Here is a 21371-nt window from a genome sequence, read left to right as displayed (position 1 = left end):
CCGAGGGTATCTGATCCAACTAACCCTTTAACAACCATCAAACATGCAGTAAATCATAAACTGTAAGTCATAAAAGTAAAAGTAAAATAAGAGCAAAGACTATATATATGCAGGAAACTTACACCCCCTTAAACGTATGTTTTGGTCTAATAAGAAAAGATCAAATAGACTTATCCATTATGTCATAGTTGGTGTAATGGCTAGGTCAGAGTGATGAGATTATGTCAAAGATAGATGAGATTAGATACAGAATGTGTTGTTTTGAGAATATTGCAGATCTTGCATTATTTCATGTCTGCAGAAATGGAAATATGTTGATACAAAGGTACATCACCTAATGAATTCCAATGGAAAATACACCCACTCAATCTTACAGCACAGAAGAGACACCAAAAGATCTTACATTTGGAAATATTCAAACATATCAGAGCATATAGTAGGAAATATATAAATGATTAAGAAAATCAATAACATGTAAAAGAATAATAATATAAAAAGAATAATTAACATAAGAAATAATATTAATAAAGACATTATCATAAACATTTACCATGGCTGGAAATAACTACTGAAACTACGCTCTCAGAAATAAAGGGCTGAAGGTACCACCCCAGTGACAGATTGTACCTTTTTTCTGTGAGAGTGTAGTTTCAGTAGTTATTTCCAGCTCTAGCAACAGTGTAGCACTGCTTAACTGCAGGATCGCAGCATGAGTACGTAAGATCATCATGTACATGCACACAAATATGATATTTTCGTTGTTCACAGCAGTATCACTGTTTGATTTGAAACTAATGAGTTTAGTGTTTTTTAGTAAAGCGGCTTCTCTGTAGAGCAGAAGTCAATGGTTTCATGCGAGCAGGAATGGAAAAAGCTTTTCAACTTGCTATCACAGAGTCTGACACCTCAGACACACTATTCACACCTCAGAGATGCATGCTCAAACACAACATCAAACACAAACCTCCATAGGAGATGCATTCTCATGCACAAGCTGTTTGTCTACCCAACAGATCAAACCACATCTCTGTACTGATGTGAATAAATGAATAAATAAGACCACAGCAGGGTTCACTTTGACCGCTTTTAATGAGTAGCTTGCATCTACGTTTTGCACTATTGACTTTAAGAGTAAAAATGTTCCCAAAAAAATGAGTGAAAATGTTCCAATGGGCCACACGATTTACATCATTTGTTTAAAGTCCTTGTAGTACAATTAAGTTTTTGCAGTTTTTAGGAGGCCATTTAATTAATCCATTGCTAATTATCACACTTAAAACCCCTTTAGGATAATCCAACTCTGTGTCTGCTGTTATTTCCTGATGTGGCGATTCTCATAATCCCAAAACTCAACCATACATTCAGAGTCTAAGGCTGTTGGTTTCCAGTGTAAATGATCACACAATCTGGGTCTTCTACCTAGAAAAAGACTGACGTTTGATCATCTTCTCACTGTGATTGGTGCATAATCCACACAATCCTCCTCCTCAACTTTCTGAAAAAAAAAAAAAAAAAATGCATAACACAAGATATATTAATAATATGTATTCCAGGTAATAATATTAGTAACAAAGCCTTTACAAACATCTGATGCTCTGATAAATCATAATTTTGACATAAAAAGTCAAAATTATGAGATTAAAAATTCAAAGTTATGACAGAGCCAAAATTAGTACGCCATAATTTCAACATTTTAAGTCAGAATTTCAATTTATAATTTATCATTTCAATTTTGTATGTGATATTTTTGACTTTTTAAGTCATAATTTTGACTTTGTAATCTCAGAATTATGATTTTTTTTTAGTCATTTTTGGGGTAAGTCAAAATTCTGATTTAAGTCATAATTTAGACTTTTGTAATCTCTTAATTTTGATTTAGTATGTCATAATTTTGACTTTTTGTTATAATAATGATGATTTACCAGAGCATGATTTTTTTTTTCTTATGAGAAATCAAAATCGCTCACAGTAATCTACATCAGATTCACCGCTGAATTTATTCAAATACTTAACATTTTAACAATAAATTGTCTTACCGATTTCTGTGAGTTTCTTTTGTAGAACGTTGGTTCAGCGTAAGTGATCTGTTCTTCATGAGTCTCAGCTGCTTGAACAATAATAGATGCATTAATACTGCAAAATTCAATCTTAACTAGATCTGGTTCTTCATATATGTTATTATTAGAGCTTTCAAAATTAACACCACAGTTTCTAAAAATGGCATTAACAAATATAAGTTGCCATTGGGCCTATAACTTTTTCCATATACAAAAACTTTCCAAAGAGTGTTTATCATTAAATTTAGAGAGACACATAAATCACATATAAATTTACACATAAATCAAACCCAGTTGGGATGTTTTTTTATTTATTTATTTATTTATTGTATTTAATCAGCATCAAAGCTCAACAAGCTCAAGAAAAGTTATCACTCATATAGACTTTTTTTTTTTTTTTTTAAATAAACATTTCTGTTTTTGAATTTCCAGGGTTGACGCAGTTTAAGAAATAGTTAAATGGTTTCATTTAAAGGATGTTAACTACAAAATTATGAGAATAATTTTAATTAAATTATAAAATAAAGCTTTCAGTTGGCTAAAATATTTAGAGCATATTTTTCAAGTATTATTTGCTATATTACTTGTTTAAAAGGAGAAAGTAACACTTGCCTTCTTTTTCAGTTCTACATTTCATGCAGATGCAGAAGATCACGACTGCAGCAACAATCAACAGAGATCCAGCAGAGATCAGCACTATCAGAGAGACTGGAGGAGCTGAAGGAGAATAAAAGAGAGACAGTCATTAATGTAAGTGAATCTGTCAGTTTGATCTACAACAGAAGACAGGGATCAGATCAGTAAATAAACACATATATCAGTGCTGTCGTACCTGCACATGTGTGACAGAGTTGAGTGATGTCCAGATGTTGAGTCTGGTTTCTGATGGGATTGTTCAGCACACAGCTGTAGGTGTTTTTATCCTGATATTCCACCTCCAGAGGTAGAGAGAGACTGATGCTGAGATCAGACACACTGATGCTGGACAATAAACTGTTTCCTTTGTACCAGGAGAGAGTCACATGACCCACATTCAGAGCTGAACACACCAATGAACAATTTGATGATGATGAAGAACATTGTGAAGAGTTACTGCTGATGACAGGAACAGGCAGACGAGCTGAGAAACATGAGAGAATAAACAGAAATATGAACACAACAATCAGTCTATTTTTGGTGTTGTGAATTGTAGTAAATCAGTGTAATAACTTTTGTGTTGAGTGTTTAGTGTGTTGACGGTCACTGAATGTGTCTATCATCTCAAACTATAAAATGATTAAACATTTGAATATGTAAATGTGAATGTTTGGACAAATAAAATCTCTACTCACCATATACACAAACACTGAATGATTTTGATGTCAGTTTTTCTGCCCTTATCTGTACTTCATAAACTCCAGCATGTTCAGTTGTGATGTTTGTGATGGTCAGAGATCCAGTTTGATTGTCCAGCTTCAGTCTGTCTCTGAATCTCTCATCAGTACTATTATATGTGTAGAAGATTTGCTTCTTTCTTTTAGCTATGAGAGAGTTTTCAGCTCCAAATGTCCACAGTATGTCGTCTTCATGTATTTCAGTAAAATCAGTGTTTAGAGTGACAGAATCTCCCTCCATCACTGACACTGAATCACGAAACACACCTGATGAACAGATTTTACACTGATTTTTAGTTTTTTTTTTTAAAAAATGTGAAGTTGGGAACATCCTGAACAGCAGCAGAAACACAAAACTAAATGAAAGGTGAGATATACCAACAGACAAACAATAAGGGCTGGCTGCATCACTTAATGTTAAACACAGATTAATAAATCAGTGATTATAATTTGAATCTCTGATTAAAAACTTCATCTACAATACATTGTCCACCATGATGGATTCGCCATTGTAATTAAAAAGCCACAATGTTAATATTTAGTTTCCTTTCTGACTGACTACCAGAAACTTTCTCTCTGACATCAGGAGCTCTTGCAGATAATGGAAATAAATGTGTAAAATGTATTTATGTTACTTGTAGGTGGTGTAGAGATGAGGCGAATACGGAAATCCACAATAATAAGGGTATTTAATCAACAAAGGAGCAAGAAACACAACCATACACATTTAGGATAACGTTAGAACGAAGACAACAGGTGCAGGGAATCCAGGGAAATGGCGGGAAGGCTGATGAGGGAAGTGAAAACAGGAGTGGAACAAGGAGGATTCTGGGAAACGGAGTCCGGGGAGGCGTGGATGTGACATTACCTCCCCCTCCCCGGAAGGCGTGTCCTCACGCCTCAGATGAAACAGCGGGGAGGGGGGGGTGGGCGCCCTGGAGACCTACAGGCAGGTGCGGGGGGGTGCAGGCGGGTGCGGAGGTCTCCAGGGCGGGTCCGGAGCCGTGGGCGGCCACGGCGGGTCCGGAGCCAGGGAAGGCCACGGCGGGTCCGGAGCCAGGGAAGGCCACGGCGGGTCCGGAGCCAGGGAAGGCCACGGCGGGTCCGGAGCCAGGGAAGGCCACGGCGGGTCCGGAGCCAGGGAAGGCCACGGCGGGTCCGGAGCCAGGGAAGGCCACGGCGGGTCCGGAGCCAGGGAAGGCCACGGCGGGTCCGGAGCCAGGGAAGGCCACGGCGGGTCAGGAGCCAGGGAAGGCCACGGCGGGTCAGGAGCCAGGGAAGGCCACGGCGGGTCAGGAGCCAGGGAAGGCCACGGCGGGTCAGGAGCCTTGGCAGGCCACGGCGGGTCAGGAGCCTTGGCAGGCCACGGCAGGTCTCCGAGCCCACCCCCATCTTTCCCACCCACGGATACCGGCGGCGGCTGGAGCGGCTGGCTCGGCAGCGGCGGCGGCTGGAGCAGCTGGCTCGTGACCGGCTGGAGAGGGCTCTGGGGCTGCTGGAGCGGGCTCGTTGGCAGCCGGGGCGGGCCCGGCGAGGGCTGGAGCGGGTTCAGTCCAAAAGTCTATTAGCCAGTCAACCTCCCTTGGCGAGGGCTCAGACTGGGCGACAGGCTTTGTAGGGGGTTCTGGCTGCTCAGCGGCAGAATCCACTGGGGACTGGGGCTGTTTTGCGGCCTTCTTGGGCCGTCTGGACTTAGCGGTGGACCTTTTCTTTGCCGGCTTGGGGTTTGGGTCCGGCAGGACACCAGGAGAACACCCACTGGAGGGGTAGACGGAGGAAACCGGCGGTTGGCGAACTGGCCAGGCCGCCTGTTTTTCTGTGGGGACTGGACGAGGAATACATGACTTTTCTTGAACCTCTTCAATTACAAAATCAGAACAATTCAGAAAGAGAATCAGATTAATTGTCTCAACTAGGGAAAAAAAAAAACACGCTGGTTCAATAAAACGAATCATGTTCTCGTCCAGCCCCGCTAGAAAACAAGCGTTTAACGGGGCATCTGGCCAGTTCACCAAATAAGCAAGCTCGGTAAATTCCTTCACATACCTCTCCAGCGGGCGACCATCCTGCCGGCACCCACACAGGCGATCCACCGCTGAAGCTTGCTGGGGAGGCTCGGGAACCAGGAATAATCCCATACTTTTTGTAGATTTCCAAAGGTTGGGTCAGTTCTTCTGTTACGTGTAGGTGGTGTAGAGACGAGGCGAATACAGAAATCCACAATAATAAGGGTATTTAATCAACAAAGGAGCAAGAAACACAACCATACACATTTAGGATAACGTTAGAACTGACAAAGGAGTGCAGGGAGTGAGTCCAACTTAAAGGCAGTGCTGACGAAGACAACAGGTGCAGGGAATCCAGGGAAATGGCGGGAAGGCTGATGAGGGAAGTGAAAACAGGAGTGGAACAAGGAGGATTCTGGGAAACGGAGTCCGGGGAGGCGTGGATGTGACAATTTATAAACTGCTACTGTAAACTACTAACAGCTACCGTTACAGAGAAACTATCAGAATCAAGCAGACAGAGAAAACACTGCAGCAGCGCTTACAGATTGCCTGAAAATATATTTATATAAATTAATGGACTGATATGGCAGCATAATTTATGAAAAAAGGACAGAAAACCACATAACAATCTATAACAACCCAAGTGTCTTCTACCACAATAATAATAATAATAATAATAATAATTATTATTATTATTGTTATTATACCTTTACAAATGAGCATGTTAAACAAGCACATAACCCAACACACAGTTATATATTGCATATTCACACTAATTACTCCAGGCTATTTAATACATTAAACACAAATTCATTAACCCCACATAGTAAAAACAGCAACAACATTTGCAGTCATGCGACTTCATTGAGGAGTTTTACTTAAAGTAACGAAGTGACAGGGTTAAAGTTGATCTGTCTTAAATGTAAAGTAAAACCAGGATCAAAATGATGGTTTAAATGTAAGTCTACTTATTTCAGAGTTTAAAGTATTATTAAACAAACCTTGATTTTATCTAGATTTAATCTTAATCATTATTGGTGCAACACATCCTTAATCTGCTTTTATTTGTTTTAAAATGATCTGCTTTAGAGGAAAAATCAGTGTTTAAAGTTTCATAATTTATTGAAAATAAAAACATGATATTTATTGCAGATTGAAAGTACAAGTTTAACTGTGCTGGATATTTTAAATACTTTTTTTTTTTTTTTTAAATTAATGAGACCTGGACATTTTGACTAATGAATTTCTGTAGATGAATTTTGTAGATGTTTATGATAATTGCAGAATATTATTCATGATTCATTTGTTACACAACAGCAGATAAAAGTCTAATTTGAACAGCAGCAGCCACTTTTTTTTTTACTCTGAAATGGGGAAAACATATTTTTGTAACTTACCAGTCAAACTCCAGCAGCACAAACAGAACAAAACAAGCATGTGAAACATTTTCTTCAGCGGTTCAGTGTCTGATCTAATAAGACACTCCAGCTGGTGTGAATCCTCCCACGACGGAGTCTGAACCTCCTAGTTTCACTCGCTGCATTTGCATATGCATAATGTTATAGTTCATCTGACCTTTATTAAAACTTTCACTGTTCTCAGTGGATGGAAATATTCTTTATTCTAACCATATAACATACTTTTTTTTAAAAGTACTTGCCTCACTTATCTGAAGAATATTGAGTGAATTGTGGACAAACTACACATACTGAACACATGATTTAAAATTTGTTGTGTATATTTATTTAGTTCTCAATTTTAGTGTAAACAAAAACCAAAGTACAAAGTTAAAACTATATATCATCTCACAGTACCAGTTTTTAAAGTTCAGTTTCTGAGTCAAACTGAAACCTTCTGTGGTTGGTTTTCTTCAGACATGTGGTTTCAGCTGGACAAACATGGTGTGTGTGTGTGTGTGTGTGTGTGTGTGTGTGTGTGTGTGTGTGTGTGTGTGTGTGTGTGTGTGTGTGTGTGTGTGTGTGAAAATGGGTTTTTAGAGCACGAGTGTTTAGTTTGTTAGCAAAGAGTTTCTTCCTGTTCTGCCACTACGAACAGCATTTTAAAACTCTTTAATCTACAAAATACAAACAAACATGATAAAAAGAGAGGAAGGAAGGGGGAGAGAAAAAAAAAATAAAATTATCGTATTTTTCAAAGGTATAGAATGTTTTTTTTTTTTTTATTTATTTCCATGCACCCACTGAAAAAAATCTGTCTGCCAGAGCTTGGTTGGAAAGAGAGACACAGTTGAAGGACTTGTTTATTTGCAAAGCAGTATTTATTAATACATCTCAGGAAAACCACAGGAGAACAGCAAACCAAACCAGATGAGATCGGACAAAATGGGACTTCAACACGTACAAAGAATAAATGAGCAACTAAACAAGACACAGGTGAACATACCTGGTGCATATTCTTTGTTCTTCATTTTCTAGAAGTAGAGTTTAAAACCTTGCTGTATTTTTGTGTGGTTAATTAAAGGTGGGATCAGTAGATTTTGAAAAACACTGTTGGACACTGTTGATATTTGAATTCAACCCAAACAAACACACACCTCTCTCACTCTCCAATCCTAACCACCCTGCTCCGAGTTAGTCTCGAACCCCGGCCCGATCGCTGCTGGCATGCGAGGCGAGTGCATTACCAATGATTCTCTAGCGGGCATCAGTGTGCAGTGGTTTACCTGCACAACTCTCACTATCTGCCCGCTGTTACACGCGCAATGTGAGAGTGGGTGTCTGTTTATGACAGCTGACGTGCAACAAAATGCCTCACGAAAAATAAAGCGCAGCTGATGAACGATGAAGCACAAAAAATGAACTAACAGTACTCAAGAGTTAATATAAAGTGTTCGTTGTTAGTCACCAACAGCACAGCCGCTCCAGACAATCAAACCCAGTGTACTCACATGAGAAGCGTCTATTTTCAGGCCTTCCCACTTAGCTCTCTCCAGCGCTGGAAAGCTTTTCTAATATAAACGCAGGCCCTAAAGCACTTACCAAGTCATAAACCTTCATTCCAGTGATATTCTTTTGAGCTCTTTTGTATTGTGTCCCATTTCTCGTTCTGCAGTTTTTTTTTTCTTTTCTTTTTTTCAAATCTCGCTCTTGCTCATTCTGTCTCCTCGACTGTCATATGCCCCTTAGTGCTGATTGGTTACACCTTTGTTGTTGGTGTCGGCCTGACACCAACTTCCAAACAGTGTTTTTGAAATTCTACTGACTCCACCTTTAAGAGATGATACACCAGCATCTTGCTCTGATGGAAGTGACTTGAACACACCTGAGGTCATAAACATGGACTTGGACGCATGTGATGATCCCTGTGGATACAGTGAAGAAGACCATGACAGAACTCACCAAGTGGAAGGCCTTGGTGGAGCTGAGAGGATGAAGATCCACGGAGATGGTGGATCAGAAGACTGGAGGAGGTTTAGAACCCCGGTGGAGCCAAAGGGGTTGAGGGCCTAAGTGCAGCCACAGGCCCGTATGTCCCATAGGAGTATGACAGACCACTGTCCTACGTGATCCAAGTTGGCTATTAGACCTTCTATAATGGTAAGTTGGTATCTTCCAATAACAAGACCATGTCTGGATCCAGTGTTTTGACCAGATCCCAATGAGCAGGGTTAAAAATATGTAGTGAACACTATTTGGTTGTATATGAGGAGGGGGGTATGAATATATGAACCAGGATATGGTTTGTGTTGTGTAAGATCATCCTCCATGAGCCTCATGTTTGTTTGTCTGATGAGTGAATGTGTGAATCAATGATGTTCTTCTGCTGTTTGTTAGCATGTTACATTATGATTCCAGACATATTTCTCTACCCACAATCTTTATGATCTGTAGAAACATTTTCACTTTCCTGTTGTGTATTTGTTCCACAGTCCAAAAATGGTTTATAATTAAATGTTAATTTCTTTTGTTTTCAGCATTCAAGCGGAAAAAAAAAAAAAAAAAAACTCAGATTCTGGATTTTTACAACTAAAGATCAACTTTAACATTACATATGTCACATTTAATGCTGCTTTAGCTGCAGTTTTTCAAAATCCACCAGATGGCACCACTCAATATAGAGAATGAAAGTGATGACAGTTTGAAAGATGTAAATAGGAGTCAAAGATATCCCTCTACTGAAAAGTTTTCTTAAGCCCTATGTTTAGTACATTTTTCTTAAAATGATTACAACCAATTAGAAAGGTCGAAAAAGTTTCAAAAAACAGTCCAGTAAGGTGTTGGATTCACCATCAAGCACCATTTGAAGGTGGGATGTCCTTTTATGACACATGGTCACAGGAGCACATGGTGTGAGAAGAAGGCAAGATTATTTGCTTTAGTAATCTTATTTAAAAAAAATGACATGAACTGTACATAAAAAATATGTGTGTGTTTATTAAGGTGTAGACAAGACTTTTGTGAGGTTTTATGAAGTTTTTTTTTATTTTGCATGTTCAGAAATTCAGTTTTTCTTTTCGTTGCCTCAGGGCAACGTTATGCGATAAGGGGTACTTTTCAAGGATGTCTTAGACAATACCTCACATTGGCATTAATGTGTTATAAGAAGGGAAGATGCAGGGTTCCTGGGTGTGCAGGAACACCCAAAGCGATGTGCAAAACGTGTAACGTAGACCTTTATTTCATAGCAGAAAAGAACTGCTTTTTGAAGTTTCGGTTAAGTTTTGTACGGAGTGAAATCTTATTATATGAAGTACATTATATGACATGACACACTGGTACAAACCTATGCATGTATCAAATCCAATATATTAACGTGTTTCAAGTGTTTTTCCCTTTTTACTTAAAGGGTTAGTTCACCCAAAAATGAAAACAGTGTCACCTACCATTCACCCCCACACTGCTCTACGCCCCCGCCCACCCCCGGAACACAAACCAAGAAATCCCTGATGAAATCCGATGGCCCAGTGAGGCCCCCACTGCCAGCAATGCCACCGCATCTCCCAAGATCCACAAAGGCACCAAAGACACACTCAAAACAGTTCATGAGAGTACAGTGGCCCAACCCCAACAAAGCGACGAGAACATGCCCCGTGTGCCAAAAAAACAAAACAACGACCCACCAAAAACATCCAGCAATGTCCGACCCCAAAATGCCACCCCAAAGCCCCACAAACCCCTCAGCTCGAATCAGTGGTTCGGAGTGCCAAAGTCACGTGATTTCAGCAGTTTGGCAGTTTGATACGCGATCCGAACCACCGTTTCAAAACCAAAGACTCGCAACCAACAGACACTGCCGAAAAGTCATCACTTTGTTCCCCCGGTGCGCAAAAAGCACTCTCGTCACTCCACAATACCAAGGTTGAAACACTGTACTCACACAAACCACTCCAAAACATGTCCCCAGCACCCCCACGCTGGTGACCCCTGCTGGTCAGACCAGTGTAAATGCAGCGAAAACTCAGCTCAAACATGCACAAAACACCTTGTACAGACCAGTTACAAATGTTTTATTGCAACCTATTAAATACATTTAAAAACTATTAAATACCATTATATCAAGTGTCTTCATAGTATCTTATTTTATTAGACTGTAGGGCTTATTTTGATTGTTTTATGGACAGCTTGGTTAACTCAATTTGTTGACATTTAATGACACATTTGTATACGATGGGTGAAAGTCTTGGGTACATACTCCAGACAGTGCACTTGACAGGTATAAAATTTACAAATATAGGCTTCAAAATATACACTGCACTAAATAGTATAGCTACACATACTAGGCCTACAGAATCAATACAAAATATATGCAGGATTTATACAATACAATACAGTATACACAGTATATGCACACATTACACAAAATATACACAATACAGGATTACACCTTTATCAAATATACACACAAAATTTGTACATTACAGTGCAGCAGAACGTGAGATACTGTAAACCACTATGCATTCGATATTCAATTTTCTTTCTATCTACATACACCACGGGTCCCCTTACATGTTAAATTGCCATTTTGTGCTGACATGTTTCTACAGTAGCTCTATACAGCGCGTTTGATTTATTAGTTACTCTCTGCTGTCTCAGACGACAACATTTTTGTCCTGTGTTGGCTACTATAGCTTCTCTATATTGCAATTCGCAACCTCATCGTTAGATGCCTCTAAAATTTACAAACTGCACCTTTAATAAAGTTAGTACATTTCCATGTGTTAAAAATAGAATATTTAGTTGAGTTTCTGAATGCTGTGCTATTTGTGAACCACAAAAGTAAACTATAATACAGAGCAACAACTTTTCATACATAACAAACCCAACAATGTTATATAAGGTGTGTGTGTGTGTGTGTGTGTGTGTGTGTGTGTGTGTGTGTGTGTGTGTGTGTGTGTGTGTGTGAGAGAGAGAGAGAGAGAGAGACCATCCTGGCAGACAGTAAATCGTAAACGTGAACTAAAGAGGTGTAAAGAGGTATTTGATCATCGTCTTTTGGGGACATTTGAATATACAGCCTCCTTCTTTGATTTCTGCAAGAAAAAAAAAATACAGTCAATCAGGAGCCTGATTGCCCATATTTTATTGATATTGAAGAAAAGTACATTATTTTCTGCACGCTAATGCGTTTTGATTTGTGCTATTTTATAGGTCTGCAAAATGTGTAAACGCTAACATACAGTACGTTAGCATTTACACTGTGGTTCAAACAGTACATGCATTTAGTGTAAATATCATAAAAGCATGCTTTTTTCGAGCTGCTCCCTATTGAAGGTAATGACCGAGGCTGACCATCAACATCTGTTCACTGGCAGTCTGATGCCGCACACAAAACTTCAGTCAACCAGCTTCAACAACTGCAACAACTTCTTGCAACACAGTCATAAATGATCTTACCATTTTTTGTGTTTTCTGTTGACAGAAAGCTGAATCAGTTCTGTCTTCCTTCCGGGTCTCGACTGCATTAACAATGATCACATATATGTTAAAACAATTCAATCTTATATCGAAATGTGTGCCTAAAAATTGCTTGTTCTTCTGACCTGTTTTTCTACATTTCTTGCAGATGCAGCACATCACGACTACAGTCAACAGAGATCCAGCAGAGATCAGCACTATGTACAATAATGGTAGGCCTTGATCTGTAATGGACAAAATGAGCCATTAGTGTGAGTGAATCTGTCCATCTGATCTAAAACAAACACTATCAAACATCAGCAATGTATAACTGTGAGTAAATCAATATTAATATCACCGTACCTGCACATGTGTGACAGAGTTGAGTGATGTCCAGATGTTGAGTCTGGTTGCTGATGGGATTGTTCAGCACACAGCTGTAGGTGTTGTTATCCTGATATTCCACCTCCAGAGGTAGGGAGAGACTGATGCTGAGATCAGACACACTGATGCTGGACAATAAACTGTTTCCTTTGTACCAGGAGAAAGTCACATGACTCACATTCACAGCTGAACACACCAATGAACAATTTGATGATGATGATGATGATGATGAAGAACATTGTGAAGAGTTACTGCTGATGACGGGAACAGGCAGACGAGCTGAGAAACATGAGAGAATAAACAAATCTTGATAAATCCAGTCAAGAATCTTATTTTGTTTCCGTCTTCTCAACATACACAATGATTAAACTTTTCAGTATGTAAATGGTTTAAGCATATTCTGGTTTCAGTTCCAGTTAAGCTTAATTGACAACATTTGTGAAAATGATAATAACTTCTATTTGTCCATACTTTTTTCAAAAAAAAAAAAAAAAAAAAAAAAAAATGTTACACTGAGATACTTACAATGGAAGTCAGTACATCTGTTAAAACTGTTAAAATACTGTTACAATAGTTCAGACATGAAATGAATTCAGTCATTAATGAGAAATATAAAGGTAAATAGGTTTAGTTGTGGTGGACTAGATCTGCTACGCCGCTGCTGTTGTGACTGTGGAGCGAGGACCTAGACTCACTCTGATAAACCAAAAGAAATACAGAGAAGAAAACATGTATTTACGGGTAGCATTACGGGTTACACCAACAATGACTGACAAAAAACCCAGAACAGGCAGGACCTTAAATACATAGATAATGACTACTAATGGGAACAGCTGACGAGACTTAATTAGAAACCATAGTGACTAATGAGGACTAATGCAGACAAGACAAAACTGAGGTAAACAGAACATACACGTGACATTACGCCCCCCTCTGAAAGAAGCAAAGTAACAAAGTCTATGGAGAGGAGAGAGGGCGGAGGCTTCGGTGGAGGGCGTGGAGCTGGTGACGGACAGCAACCTGGAGAAGTTGACCACGGGCACCATGGTGGAGTTGACGGTGGGAGGAGCCAGGGTGGAGTCCTGACTGCAGGGGAGGACGGAACCCTGGGACCAATCAGCAGAGGTGGAACCATAGTGAGTGGAGGCCCTGGCGGTAGTGGCTGATGGACCTAGGCGACATCGCAGGCCTGGAAGCCTGGCGCTGAGCTGCTGGCTCGCGGGACCGAGGCGATGACGGGGACTCGGATGACCGGGGTGATGATGAGGCAAGCGAGCACGACGGGGAGGTCGGAGGAAGGGAGGAGACCGATGACGCTGTAGTGGTGCAGGGTTTAGGCGCAGCTTGAACCCCGAAAGTCCATAGCGGAATCTGGGCGTCGACCACCGGAGGCTGACCTGGAGTGGCGAGTGAGCCCAGCGGAGCATCCGGACAGACAGGCCACGGAGGCGATGAGGGAGCGGTGAGCCGAGGCGATGGTGACGGGCTGAGAGGTCGAGGTGGAGATGTAGGCCTGGGGGCCTGAAGTGCAGCCGGGGACTCGGCCTCTAGCCGAGCTGGTGGTAGGGAAGCCCAAGGCGAGGAGGATGAGCCGCACGGAGTGAGCGGCGGGGACAGAGCCGAGGAGCTTGACAACACCGGTAGTACCAACAGATCCAGGGGGCTGGTTGTGACCAGCGATGGAGACGGGACCAGGAGGACAGGCAGGGTTACAGGCTGAAGGTGATGTCCGGACGGGACCAGAGCATCCAGATAACCGGACGGGACCGGTGAAGACGAGGAGGATTCAAGGGTGGGGACTTGGGTGGGAATTGGATCCGCGGACCACAGATTGATCAGGTCTAGATCTGCTTCTGGCTCTGCGATGGACTGACCCGCTTGCGTCGAATCCGGGGCTTTGATGTTCTCCGGTCCTGAAATGACCTCGGTGGGCGCCTCGGGCTCGCTGGCTGTGAGGGAGAGGTCCCCATACCAGATCATCCAGGCCAAGTAGTCCAAATAAGGCCTGCTCTCTGGGAGGAGGAGAAGTCGCAAGGCTGGTGAGTCCATCTTTAATTCTTTATACTCGATTTGAGGGTCAGTCATTCTGTTACATTACTGGTGGCATAGAAACTCACGACGAAGGTAATAGTAGAAAACACAGTCTTTAATCCAACAGGAGAGCATTACAGGTTACACCAACAATGACTGACAAAGAACCCAGAACAGGCAGGACCTTAAATACATAGAGAATGACTACTAATGGGAACAGCTGACGAGACTTAATTAGAAACCATAGTGACTAATGAGGACTAATGCAGACAAGACAAAACTGAGGTAAATAGAACATACACATGACAACATGCTGCTGCAAGACAAAAGAGACACCCATAGCAGATGTAGACAGGTGGTGCTGGGGAGGAGGAGGGGCTATAGACATAGGGTGCAGACTGAACTCCATCTAATATGACCGGAAAATTAAAGGATTAGTCCATTTTCAAATAAAAATTTCCTGATAATTTACTCATCCCCATGTCATCCAAGATGTCCGTGTCCTTCTTTCTTCAGTCGAAAAGAAATGAAGGTTTTTGATGAAAGCATTCCAGGATTTTTCTCCTTATAGTGGACTTCAATGGTCTCCAAAAGGTTGAAGGTCAAAATTACAGTTTCAGTGCAGCTTCAAAGGGCTTTAAATAATACCAGACGAGGAATAAGGGTCTTATCTAGCGAAACGATTGGTCATTTTCTAAAAAAAATCTAAATGTATATGCTTTATAGGCACAAATGATCGCATCACAAGTGCTTCCACCAGAACCCGATTCCGTATTCTTCAAAAAGCTTACACTAAATGTCCTACGCCTTCCCTATTCAACTTACGGAAAAAACGAAACTGGCGCCACGTTCATTCCGTAAGTTGAATAAGGAAGGCGTAGGACATTCAGCGTAAGCTTATACATTTTGATTTTTTTCAGAAAATGACGATTGTTTCGCTAGATAAGACCTTTATTCCTCTTCTGGTATCGTTTAAAGCCCTTTGAAGCTGCACTGAAACTGTAATTTTGACCTTCAACCGTTTGGAGACCATTGAAGTCCACTATAAGGAGAATAATCCTGGAATGTTTTCGTTAAAAACCTTCATTTCTTTTCGACTGAAGAAAGAAGGACATGGACATCTTGGATGACATGGGGGTGAGTAAATTATCAGGAAATTTTTATTTGAAAGTGAACTATTCCATTAAGGCGAGCGTAGATAGTAAGAAGCGATTGATTGGCTGTTGAACTGGCAATGAGACTGCAAATCTGCACATAAGGGTTTCATTACTGAACTTGGTATTAAAGACACAATACATAAACAATGAGTGTTAAAATGAGCTGTGTTAAAAAAAAATCACTAAACAATTTTATCCAATTTTATAGCTTTGTTTTGCTTATTATTATTATTATTATTATTATTTTAATTTTTAAATTTTTGGGGGGTTATCAACATTATGCCACAAATGCTGTTAATTGAGCTTAACTTATACTGAATATTCCTTTAATAAAACAAGAATATTTGAAGCACAAGAAAAATTATCTCTACTCACCATAGACAGAAACACTGAATGTTTTTGATGTCAGTTTTTCTGCCCTTATCTGTACTTCATAAACTCCAGCATGTTCAGTTGTGATGTTTGTGATGGTCAGAGATCCAGTTTGATTGTCCAGCTTCAGTCTGTCTCTGAATCTCCCATCAGGAACATTATATGTGTAGAAGATTTGCTTCTTTCTTTTAGCTATGAGAGAGTTTTCAGCTCCAAATGTCCACAGTATGTCGTCTTCATGTATTTCAGTAAGATCAGTGTATAAAGTGACAGAATCTCCCTCCATCACTGACACTGAATCACCAAACACACCTGGAGAACAAACACGTTTTACATGGATTAAGGCACTGGTTTACAAAGCCTGAAATCAGCTATAGTTTGTAACAAAATGTGAATTGAAGAACTTTCTGAACTGCAGCAAAGACACAAAATATTAATGGTGTTTTAAAGTTATCTGCTATCTAGAGCACAATAAATGTATCTACAAAGTCAATTATGAAAATTTAAATTAAATGATTTGTTCACTTTTATATGAAAATTGCCCTAAGATTTACTCATATGACTTTCTTCCTTCAGATGAACACAATTGGAATTATATTAATAAATATCTTGATGCATTTAAGCTTTATAATGGCAGTGAAATGGGTCAACAAGTTTGAAGCTCAAGAAAGTGCATCCATCCATCATAAACGTACTCCTCACGGCTCCGGGGGGGTTAATAAAGGCCTCCTGAAGTGAAGTGATGCATTTGTATAAGAAAAATATCCATATTTAACAAGTTAAATAAATAAAGTAAAATATCTAGCTTCCGCCAGACTGCCATCTGTATTCAGCTCAGGAAGAAAGTGCAACGCCTCTCTCAGTTCAAATAGGTTTTGCTACGTCCTACGCCTTCCGTATTCAAATTATGAAAAAGGGTTTTTTCGAAAGTTTGTGTTCATCAGAAAGAAGAAAGGATGTCTTGAGGGCGAATACTTCTTGGGGTAATTTTCATTGTAAAGTGCACTAATCCTTTAACCTGCATATTTTCAACATGTTGACATTTTTAAATATAGGACATTTAGAATAGTATCTTTTTTACTAATTAATTTATATTACTTTGGTTGTTGTTTATAGTTACTACCAAAGTATTTCTGAACTATTTCTATTTTTAGAGAGGGTTTGCATTTGTAAATCCTTGAAATTAAGAAATTAGGACAATTAACAAAAAAGTGACTTAATGGAGGATTCGCCCTCCACTGGTTGAAGTTACATTCACTATAGCAGTTCCCATTATTTTCCATTGCTTCTAACATATGTCAAGAATGTTACTGATATTAGGCCAATAAACAATTACAATCGCAACCCTCCAGGTAATGGATAGGTGCATGGGAGAGAAGACTAATAATGTCATAAATCTAAAAAAACAAAAGGAAATCCCGCACACCATCAATACTTGCAAAAAGTATCAAAAATATTTATTAACAACGATATTAGGCCAAAAATATATATTTATAACTTACCAATCAGAATCCACCAGCACAAACAGAACAGAACAATCGTGTGAAACATTTTCTTCAATTGTTCAGTGAAAAGTCTGAAAAAAAAAAAAGTTCATACCATCTGCCATCTCACATTGTGAGCAACTCATTTTCCGAGTCAAACTGAAACCTGCTGTGGTTGGTTTTCTTCAGAAACATGGTTTGATCTGTTGGGTGGACAAATAGTTTGTAGGTGAGAGTGGGTATTTGATGCATCTGTGTTTAGTTTGTAGGTGAAGAGTTTCTTCCTGTCCTGCTTTAAATGAACCTCACAGTTGATGCCCTATAAAACAGCTTTACAGTCAAATAACATACTGAATCCATCAAAAAGTCAAATCAGAGGTCAACTAGACTCTTATCTATCACGCGTCTTTGATAACATACACAGATTGACAGCTAAACAAAATGCTAAATAATAGACCAGATATTTTCCTGGCTGCTAGCTGTAAGCAGTAAATGATAGAGAGAGACAACGTTAGTCAGTTGGTCAGCTGTTGTCTTTTAATGAAACATTGAATTCAAATCCATGAAGATATTTTAGGTCTGTGACACACCAAGCTGACAATCAACCAACGCCAGGCCATCTGTGAGTGTCTGTCAGGCTAGTTTTTACGGTGTATTCTACACGTCGGCTCTAGTCAGGCTCACTCCGGGAGGAGTTAATCTGATTCAGTGTGTGTTGAATCAGCATCGGTCCATCTTTGAGTGAGATCATTCTGGAGATCTAACTTGCTGCTTAACAATGCATCATTGGAGAAATGAACTAGTCACAACAGTTTCCCAAAACCATAGCAACATAGCAAAACCAACGCACATCCGTTGTTCAAGCCACATTGGTTCATTAGTTAATGATGACACACAGGTGGAAGAGTAATAGCATCTCCCAATTAATCCATTCTAGCAGGCCCGGCACCACGAGGGGACAAAAAGGGGGCATTGCCCCCTCAAATCTGATTTGTGCCCCCTTAGTTTCAATTTGTCCCCTCTCCACCCCTGAAACAGGATTGATTTTAACCCTTTGACACGTACGATCACACCAGTGTGATTAGAACCTACCAGTGATAAATTCAAATGTGCTTTCGTACTTTACTTTTTCAGTGGATAAGTAATTTAATTACAGTAACACAACACAACACTGCTGACAGGGTAGAGCAGATAAAGTTTCTCCTGGTCTGACGTCCAGAAAGAAGGAGGGCAGAAGGCCTGCAGTACGATGGGACTTACGGTATTAGTAAGAATCTTTGGAACATAACCCGGCCTAGGGTGAAGGAAGGCCTTAACCATGCCAGGTGCAAATTCCAAGCACGAGGGAGATACCGAGAGAACTTGAATGTCTCGAATTCTCTTGAGAGACGAAATGGCAAGGAAATCTGTTTGCCTGAGAAAGCAGGTCCCTCCTGATTGGAATCTCCATCGGAGAGCCGTCTAGAAGGGATATCAGGTCCGAGAACCATACTTGGGCCGGCCAGAATGGGGCTACTAGCAACAGGCGGACCCCGTCCCGGTGAACTCTCTCCAGAACTCCCGGGAGCAGAGCAATCGGGGAAAATGCGTACAGATGTAGCCTCGGCTACGCCTGCACCATGGTGTCCAGACCAAGCAGTGCTGGGTTTGTCATAGAGAACCATAGAGGACAGTGAGTCGTCTCTTGAGACGCAAACAGATCCACATTGGCCCGACCGAAGTTCTCCCATAGGAGCTCCACCACCTCGGGGTGAAGTCTTGGTCCCTGCCTCGACAGGATGTCTGCTCCCTGATTCAGGTACCCTGGGATGTAAACTGCTCTGATAGAATGCAGTTTCACTTGGGCCCACAGGAGAATCTGAAGAGCCAGTTTGTATAACGGGCGTGACCTCAGACCCCCCTGATGATTTATATATGAGACCACTGATGTGTTGTCGGAACGAACAAGTACATGATGGCCTCTGAGGTCTGAGAGGAAGTGTTTCAGATCCTGAAACACTGCCACCATCTCCAGGCGATTTATGTGCCAGGTGAGATGATGGTCCTGCCACAGACCCCGAGCAGAGCAACCACTCACGATCGCCCCCCAGCCCGTGAGGGATGCATCTGTCGTTAGCGTGATGCGACAACCAAGAGCTCCCAACACAAGTCCCTGGGACAGAAAGCAAGGTTTTTTTTCCATATGACTAAGGCACAAAGGCATTGCCGCGTGACCTTGATCATATGGAACAGATTCCCCCTCAGTGAGAACCCCTTGGTTTTGAGCCACCACTTTAATGGTCTCATGGTCTCACGCCAAAAGGTATCACGTTGGACGCTGCTGCCATAAGACCCAACAGTCTCTGAAACTGTTTTACAGTGAGTGACTGGCCTAGTATTATTTCCGCCGCGGCTGAGAGAATCGATGTTATGCGGGCAGGTGACAGACGAGCCTGCATCGTTATCGAATCCCATACTATGCCCAGATAAGTGGTTCTCTGTGCTGGAGAAAGAACACTTTTCTTTGTGTTCAGCCTCAACCCCAACCCCAACTTCTTCATGTGCGCAAGAACAACATCTCGATGTTGAAACGCCACCTGCTCTGAATGAGCTAAAATCAACTAATCATCGATGTAGTTGAGAATGTGAAGGCCCCGCATACGCAGGGGCATCAGAGCCGCATCTACACATTTTGTGAAAGTGCGGGGTGATAAAGCTAGGCCGAAAGGAAGAACTCGATATTGGTACGCTTCGATCCCCGAAAGCGAACCTCAGAAACTTCCTGTGTTGTGGGAGGATGGACACATGGAAGTATGCATCCTTTAGATCTATCATGACAAACCAGTCCTCGGACCTGATTTGTGACATGATCTGTCTGATAGTAAGCATCTTGAACTTGAGCTTTGCTACTGAGCGATTTAGTTGGCACAGATCTAAAATCGGACACAACCCCCCATCCTTTTTTGTAAAAATGAAGTATCGGCTGTAAAACCCTGACTCCCTGCTAGGAGGAGGAACCCTTTCTACAGCCTCCTTTCAAAGAAGAGTCTCTACTTCTTGTGCCATGACCAGAGCCTGCTCGGGACCCACCACTGTGGGCAGGACCCCGCTGAAACGGGGCGGACTCGTCCTGAACTGAATAGCGTACCCCTTTTCTATTGTCTGCAGGACCCACTGAGATATATTGGTACTAAGGGTACCAGTCTCTCGAGACTGGCCTCTGGTATACTTTGTGCTGTCAGCACAGTGCCCTGAAGCAACGCACCGGCAGGGAACGACTGGCTTGACTGCGACAAAACTCTCCTCAGAGAGCATGAGCCACCCTCGGGTGACTTGCAGGGACCCCCTTTGCCCCGGCATTGTGGCAGGGTTGGCGGGGCACCCCTCTGAGGGCACCAAAGGAAGACAGGCACCGTGTAATGTGGTGAACACCATCTATCTTCGGAGGGGACCACCCTCAGAATCCGGACTCTTTTCTTGGCGTCAGGTTTTTTTCGACTAAGCCCTCTTAGCCACAATGACGGTCCTCAGATCTGTCTTGCCTTTCGAGGACTTCGCCTGCGAATGTTGCCCCTGCCTCCCAGCTCCTCAGAGTGGGAGCACAAGTGGCAACGCTCTGCTTCTGTTGCGCCCTATGTGAGGAGCTCGTACTCAGTTTTGGCTGCCCAGCA

At 41.4% G+C, this 21371-nt stretch overlaps 3 protein-coding genes across 3 annotated transcripts in view; 1 reads left to right on the top strand and 2 right to left on the bottom strand.

The window, feature by feature from the left end:
- LOC127519786 (carcinoembryonic antigen-related cell adhesion molecule 1-like) overlaps positions 1-21371 on the top strand; it is a 265873-nt gene that overhangs the window by 116247 nt on the left and 128255 nt on the right. The gene's annotated exons all lie outside the window — the stretch shown is intronic.
- On the bottom strand, positions 1071-6976 carry LOC127519837 (SLAM family member 5-like). The gene is made up of 6 exons (XM_051907483.1): positions 6837-6976; positions 3389-3697; positions 2890-3177; positions 2670-2774; positions 2037-2104; positions 1071-1495 (listed from the first exon to the last, which is right to left on the bottom strand). The coding sequence occupies exons 1-6, from the start codon at positions 6883-6885 to the stop codon at positions 1442-1444; spliced, it is 873 nt and encodes a 290-aa protein (XP_051763443.1). The 5' UTR covers positions 6886-6976; the 3' UTR covers positions 1071-1441.
- LOC127519796 (SLAM family member 9-like) overlaps positions 11004-21371 on the bottom strand; it is a 139393-nt gene continuing 129025 nt past the window's right edge. The window contains exons 4-6 of the mRNA XM_051907384.1: positions 12440-12538; positions 12294-12355; positions 11004-11929 (exon numbers count right to left, since the gene is read on the bottom strand). Coding sequence (XP_051763344.1) covers positions 11882-11929; positions 12294-12355; positions 12440-12538 — 209 coding nt within the window. The 3' untranslated portion in view covers positions 11004-11881. The remainder of the gene's footprint in view (positions 11930-12293; positions 12356-12439; positions 12539-21371) is intronic.

Source organism: Ctenopharyngodon idella, chromosome 10 (assembly GCF_019924925.1).
Source record: "Ctenopharyngodon idella isolate HZGC_01 chromosome 10, HZGC01, whole genome shotgun sequence".
Taxonomy (NCBI): Eukaryota; Metazoa; Chordata; class Actinopteri; order Cypriniformes; family Xenocyprididae; genus Ctenopharyngodon; species Ctenopharyngodon idella.
This window is presented reverse-complemented; position numbering and strand designations above follow the sequence as displayed.

Excerpts from the sequence above, each read along its gene's own strand:
- LOC127519837 (XM_051907483.1), bottom strand. The coding sequence starts at position 6,885 with ATGTTTCACATGCTTGTTTTGTTCTGTTTGTGCTGCTGGAGTTTGACT. Across the intron at positions 2,775-2,889 it reads ACTCTGTCACACATGTGCAG|CTCCTCCAGTCTCTCTGATA; the intron begins GTACGACAGCAC and ends ATTCTCCTTCAG. Across the intron at positions 1,496-2,036 it reads AAAGAAACTCACAGAAATCG|AAAGTTGAGGAGGAGGATTG; the intron begins GTAAGACAATTT and ends TTTTTTTTTCAG.